The 7,443-nt window shown below is 33.5% G+C and overlaps 1 protein-coding gene across 1 annotated transcript; it reads left to right on the top strand.

Moving 5' to 3' along the window:
• The first annotated feature begins 2,651 nt into the window (after positions 1-2,651).
• LOC132050977 (uncharacterized) lies at positions 2,652-4,448 on the top strand. The gene is made up of 2 exons (XM_059442294.1): positions 2,652-2,972; positions 3,702-4,448. Exons 1-2 carry the CDS (start codon positions 2,653-2,655, stop codon positions 4,045-4,047), a joined length of 666 nt encoding a protein of 221 aa, XP_059298277.1. The 5' UTR covers position 2,652; the 3' UTR covers positions 4,048-4,448.
• The last annotated feature ends 2,995 nt before the right edge of the window (positions 4,449-7,443 follow it).

Below are 7,443 nucleotides of genomic sequence, written 5' to 3'. Positions count from 1 at the left end.
TTTAAAAGTTCGGATTTCGGGTTGGCCCAAACTGTGCCCACCCCTAGGTGCTTCAATTATGATGGTTCATTTTTTATCTAAATTATTTATGATTTTCAGCATTTCACTCTGCATATCAGTTGTATTCTTAATCGGCCTTGTTATTTATGTGACTTTGATATATATATTTTTGCTGATGATACCACTTCACCCAAAATTATGTGAATTTCTAGTTCCATGACTTTTATCTTCATCTTCTGTTAGTGCTTATGATGAGTTGTGATAATGTGAAACCAATTACCATACCCGTGTACCATATGAAGTAAGGTTTTAGTAAACGTTATGAATGTGGATATTACTGAGCTTAACATGTCAAAATTTGAGTAGAAATTATGGTTTGTTCTCTTTGAGTTCACAATTTGTAATGAAATGGGTTCGTGGATTTTTTTGATATGGTTTGTAATGACCTGGGTTCTATGTTTTTTTTGATACGATGGAATGGGGATTTAATTGGGGCGGGTCGGGTTTTATCTGTTGGATCTGGTTAAATGGGGGGATTAATTAGTTTAAGTTAATTAAATTGTCAACCAATCAAAGAGTGCCACGTAATAAATGAAATGGGTCCGTTAAAAATGAAGCCTCAAAGGTTAATGTCAGGGGTATTTTAGGCCCCAAAGATTAACGTCAAGGGTATTTTAGGCCACAAAGGTGGATGAAGGGTATTTTTGCACCCAATTCAATAGTTTAAGGCTTTAGTCACATAAATATTATGTCAATATCTAAAATCAGAACAACTATTCAGGAATATCACTCCTAATTAACCAGCCAAATAAAAGGAGCGACCTTTACCTAATCCTCTAGGGCATAGAGTTACACCTTACAAAAACTAGCTAGTAGGCCAACTAGATGGAGTAGAAGGTAGGTTCTCCCTGCATATAACATAGGTTCTCCCTGCATATAACAATAAATTAACACCCAGTCTCTCTATTAATATCATTTTGTTCAATTTGATTGACTAAACGTGTAAAGAGGTTATAAGAATATCATATCAAACCCAAAATATCATGAGGAGCATTTTATATGCAACTTGATACATAAGATATTCGTACAAGAAAATAACTTTTGGTCGTATGTGCAAAAGTCAAATTTTCCTTTTGGTTAAAAATATTTTACCAACGGAAAATAATTTTCAACAATTCAAAGTACCCAAACAATGAAAGCAAATTTCATCAAGAAAGATATTTCTAAGAACAATGCTTTTCCTCTATACAAAACACCTCTAAAAGTTCTTCTATCTTATCTTTGTCATAAGGACAATGCAAAAATTGCAAATGCAATGTGACACATTCTAGAAAGGGGAAAGGACACAAATGGCCACTGGGCCATAAATAAGCCCATGCGCTGGCCCATCTATTCTCAAACCCAAAAAATAGCCCATAAACTATTCCCATTCGGTAGCCAAAATCTGTAGAAAGCCTTTTGTTAGTCGCCACAAAAGACTTAAAAAGTCGCCACTAAAGGTTGGGTGGTCCAACAGCCTCATCACTTTTTTTTAAAAAAAAAGAAAAAGAAAAAAAAGTCAGACTTTAGTGGCGACTAAAAGTCGCCACTAAAGGGTCACAGAAAAATTAAGCTTTTTAGTGGCAATTAAAAAAGTCGCCACTAAAGGTTAAATATCCCAAAACATGTATAATATGTGTATATTTAATAAGAAATATCCCAAAAAACTCTGAGACGATTTTTGTATATAATATGTATCGTTTGTGTATAAAAATATGTATCAGTACCTATCTATAATGTATAGAAACTGTGTAAAATATGAATCACTAAGGTATGTATCATTTTGTATATAATATGTATCATTTGTGTATATAATGTGTATTATAGAATAGAAAATTATATCATTTTTGTATATAATATGTATCATTTTTGTACAGAAAGTGTATATATAATTCCGATGTGTATATAAATTATATCACTTGTATAGAAAGTGTGTCATACGTATAAAAAATGTATCATAGAAACCGTATCATTGTGATGTATAATATGTATCACTATTGTATATGTTAAAAATAAATATCATATTATTATTGTATAATATGTGTATAATAAATGTATAATTAACGTATAATTTATGTATAATAAATGTAAGATTAATTACAACATATGTATATAAAATGTATAGTTTTTGTATATATAATTCCAACATATGTATATATGCTGTAGCAGCCCTTTAGTGGCGACGTTTTTGTGGCGACTTAGTCGCCACAAAAAGTCTTTTTTTTTTTTTAAGCGCCTGGGCTGTTGGGCCGGCCAGCCTTGGCATTATTTTGGGCCGACCGGCCATTTTTTGGCATTATTTTGGGCCGAACGGACACCTAGTGGAATTAAGCCCAAATAGTGGTTAAATATGGGATTAGTTTGGCTGAGTGGACACACAATGTCCTTTTCCCTTCTAGAAAGGATATTGAGACAAAAATGCAAGTTCAAGAAAAGTTTTGAGGATGAAAGGAGCTAGCATTAACAAAAGCAAAAAGCATTAATTTTTACGCGTTGATCTTAGCTCTGAATAATTAATTAATTAGCAGCTAGACTATGGGCTACTATTCTAGAGCCTCAAGTTAAACATACATAGCCCGATCGGTCAACATCATCCATACATGCATATTCAAAATGAGAGAGCAGGAGAGCAGAATTTTACATATGGAAGTGGAATCACCAAGTCCAGAGAGCAGATATAATGTTGCAGATTGTAAGTATGCAAAAAGGCACAAGAGAAAAAGGAAAATATGCATGCTGGTTCTATGCACCTATATGGTTCTCACTATAACATATACTATCTTGAATTTCACGGTTTTTAGGCCCAAGCGCCCGACCATCACCCTCGTTTCCACCACTCTCCAGGACCTGGCTGTGTCTGTTGACGCGGCCAGGCTCAAGGTTTTCCTCAACATCACTATAGCTGGAAGCCTCTCCATTAAGAATTCCAACAGGTAATGCTGGATTCCTGGTTTAAATTTGGATTCAATTTCATATTTTTTCCCCTACTAAACTTTTACTAATATTGATACCACTATTTAGTTGTTGACTTGTTTCCTTTCTCACACACATATGAGCAACTTCATTTTTTTTAACTCTTACTATGGATAAATTCTTACATTAGTCCTTGTGATATTTCACGAAATATATTTAACCTTGAGTTAATGAAAATGCATATTTTTTGTTCTTTTACATAAGAAATTTAGTTAGGTTATTTTTCAAACTAATTATCCTTGAAATATGGAGTAACAATTCAAATTAATAATTTTTTAAATTTATGTAATTCACACACATAAGGATTAAAATTGCACATTTCAACTAATTGAACATTAAATTTGCTTAACTAGATATCACAAGAAATTAAGCACAATCTATCGATTTTTCAAGGACTAAAAGTGCAAAATTCCCACATATATAATATATGGATTTACACTAATAATGTAGTAGATTTTTTAAGACTATCAATGGATTTTAACCTATGTATGATAGCATGTTACTAACCATTTTCACTAATTTACCAATTAATGTTTATCAAGATTCACTTGTAATTACCTATTATGATATGATTGTGTCAATATTTTTACGTGGTCAACATATAGAACTTAAGCTCATGTTATACTACATATGATACGAAAATAATAAGCTCATACCTAACACACTCTAGGTCCGTGTTTTGCCAACAGGGTCAGTTTCGAATACGAAGACATCAACCCTTATATTGAGTACGGGGGCGAACGAGTGGGAGACGTACACGTCCCAGCTGGGAAAGTTGGCTCACGAACCACATCAACTTTGAACTTTACAATGGTATTTTTGGCAGACGGGTTGTCATTGAGTCCCAATTTGTATTCGGACGTAGTCGAAAAGGGGATGATGAAGTTCATTGTTTACGTGAAACTGAAGGGCAAAGTAAAACTAAATGTGTTGTTCAAAGTCAAGGTGAAAGTTTCCTCCAAATGTGATCTGACCTTGGATATCCGCACGGCATCTGTCGCCGAGCAATCTTGTCATTCTAAGACTAAGTTATAGCTTGGATAATGTGGACCGATACAAATTCAGTTAGAGGCGCATATCTAGAATTTGAAACAATCTATTTATATTACTAAATGGATTTTCAAACAAATATACGATTTGGGTCAAATCTATTTGCTCCTGCACTGAGCGACCAGTAGTAGAGGTGCTCTTCAGGAGAAGTGTTCGACCGAACTCGGTAGTTTTGGCTCAAATCATGTATTTGCATTAAGAAGTTCATTTAATTTGTAGAAAAAATAAATTTAGAACCCAATTACTAGCTACCACTTGAGGTTGCTATCATACAATCTAGAACCCTAAAGTTCAAATCTTAGCTCCGCCTTTATTATCTACACCTATGTGTGTGGGAGTTATTGTAGATTTTGTTCCTTTTATCCTTCACGAGACACAAATATCATACTGGCAGTAAAGAATAGTACTACATAAGTAGTAATACTTATGATCTGGTTGTCTAGAGAAAAATGCCGGACTAGGAATTTTATTTTTGGGATTCACTCTTTCCGTGTTGTCAGTGAGTGAGTGTTAGTTTTGTGTAAATGACTCAGACCTTGTGACATCTGTAATTTTTTATTATCCTCTCCGTCCCATATAGTTGTCTACATTACTAAAAATATGTGTTTCAAAATACTTATTCATTTACAAAATCAAAATAGAATTAATTAAAGTTTTCCTATTTTAATCTTAGCATTAATTGTTTTTTAAAGTAATCAATATTGATTAAAGTACGGTTTATTGGAGAGAGATAAGGGTAATGTTCAAAAGTACACTTTTATTTATGATTTCTTAAAAGACGTGCAGAGAAAAAAAAAGGACAAATAATATGGAACGGAGGGAGTAATATATAGACCCTTCCGTACGGTTTGTTGATCATTATTTAAATATTGCAGTTCATTATTACTGTAAATCATATCAATTTAATGTTTGTCTATTCATAACTAGTGTACTTGTCTGCACTTCGTGCGGTAGTGAGAAAAGACTATGTGACTGAATATTAAAATCACACATAATTTTTATAAAAGAAAATGAGTTTTACAAATCAAATAACTTTTCATGATTTTTTGGACATCCTATTTCTTTGATAGAAAACAGATGCTTAAAATATTGCATGTTAAAAAAACCGATCTATCTAAGTAAGTGTATAGAAATAATAGAAAAAAAAAAGTAATAGAAAGAAAACAAATGGTAATGAAATCCAGGGATATTGTAAACCTAAGACGTAACCTACTTCTTTTTTCTTCTTCTTCCAAGGCATTTTTCTTAATATTTTATTTCATAGCATGAATTGTTGATACTTATGTTTTATTTTTTTCATTTCTTGTTAAATAAAAACTAAAAAGGAAAACAAAATAAAAGTGTGGTTGCAATTTCCTGATTTCTAATACTTCATTTTTCCTTTTCTTCATTTCTTTTGTAGATTTCCATGTACCTAGATTTAGGTGCATGTACTCCTTCTCTTGGACTATATTTCGTTGAAGAGGTGTTGTCTAGTTCTCTGAAAAAAATTGTAACTGGTGATATGAAGAACCTCTATAGAAAAACTGCAACTTGTGTGATACGGAAGACGTTGAAATAACAATTGAAGACAATATAAAATAAAAAAATACCTTCTGGTTCCTTAACAAAATGATAAGCAAATATATACATGTATCAGCAGCCATTACCAATTATTCCTCTTAAATCACAACTCTATAATTCCTTTTAAAATTGAAGAATAATAAACATTCAGTCAAAAGATTTGTATTTGTGTATTAACAGAAAGAGAGAGAAAGATAAAATGAAGGGTGAGACTCACTATCAATCTTAGCTTTGCTGTTAAAGATGAATTCTTTGTTTCGAAGTGGCAGGGATGTGTGTTTGGAATACTATTATATATTGGTTTTGTGGCTGTTAAGCTATTGCAATTTACTTACGTCACACTGATGAGATTCAACGAGAAAATAACGTGGGTATAGAAATTTAATGGGGAAGGAATATGGGCATATGAAAAGCAAGAAAAATCAGTGGAGTAAAAGCCAAGAGTCTGATAAAGATAAACAAAACGTTACATTCATCTTTGGAGTAAAAACTTAAGCATATTTAACATAATAAAGAGAGAGTTTAATGAGTGAATTTAAGTCTTTTTACATAGCACATAAATCAGAAAAAAATAGGAAAAAGGCAAAAAAAAGGAGAAAAAAGATAAATAGGAATGATGGTCATAGAGAGGTGCCACATCACCTTGTCTATGCCTAGCTTTATATTATATATAGATTAGTCTCAACTTGCAAGTAAAGCCTCTCCCTTCTCCTCACATTCGTGGTGCATAATAATTAACTGTAGTAAATACTAAATAGGAGGAGTCTCTGGACAAGGAAAGTTAAGTGAAACTACATGTTAGTTGAGACACCGCTAATTTAAAAGGGGTAAATTGGGTCACATACCAAATTTTCGTTACTAGCTAAGAATTGCTTAACTTTTTGCACACTGGACAACTTGAGAAGTACCTAGTTCTTTTGAAAATTGGACCTGGTTGTGGTTCTTACGCTACTGTTTTCAGAATTAAACATACGGAATAAGTAAGAAAACAACATTTTTACGTGGAATTAAATCTGACTCAAAAGATGTAAAGAATCATTGACTTACAGTCCCTAGTGAGATTTAACTCCAACTTCACAACACAAAGAGCCAAATTTAGACTACAAACTCTTGTAACCTATGAGACTACTCTATCTCCTTCAACGGCTACGATCACACGATTGTAGCAACCCTTAAGCTAACTCTAGCTTGAAGCTGAAAAACTCTTAGCAAAAAATATACGTAAGCAAGCTTCTATAGAATAAGCAGAAATAGGCACAACTCAAGAACAATCTTATTTCAAAGAACTAAGATTGGAAATAAGAGACGTGACACACTGGGAAGGAACAGGTTTTCTGTCCGGTTCTTCTGTCACGTTTTAGCTTTTAGAAAATCGCCACACCTTTTACTCGCAAATTCACTCTTTTTAAATGCTCTCAATATTGTGAGTAGTATAATCTGGCTTATCCAAAAGAAAGACTTTGGACGATAATATTTTTGTTGTTTTCGTACTAACTAGGTATTCACACGGTATACGGGTAAAACCGAGGATATGGACATGCTCGGTTTCCCGTTGTCGTGGTTATGTTCGGGCAGGATACGACCGGCTTATCGAGGATAAGGCTCCAAGCTCGATCCGGAACGAGGCGTTAAAACAGAGGCGGTTAATCACCATGAGGAGAAGACCGGAATATCCGTCCTCAGCCGGATATTTCGGCATCAATCTCGGCAACAGCTGTCACCAGATTTCTTTTCCTTACTTAGAATTGTACTAGGGTTAGGACTCCTCTATTATATAAAGAGGAGGCCCCCATTCATTGGAGGGGGTTCCGCGACAGA

This window comes from Lycium ferocissimum, chromosome 3, assembly GCF_029784015.1.
Source record: "Lycium ferocissimum isolate CSIRO_LF1 chromosome 3, AGI_CSIRO_Lferr_CH_V1, whole genome shotgun sequence".
Lineage (NCBI taxonomy): Eukaryota > Viridiplantae > Streptophyta > Magnoliopsida > Solanales > Solanaceae > Lycium > Lycium ferocissimum.
The sequence above is the reverse complement of the archived record's forward strand: the minus strand, read 5'-3'. Positions and strand labels throughout refer to the sequence as shown.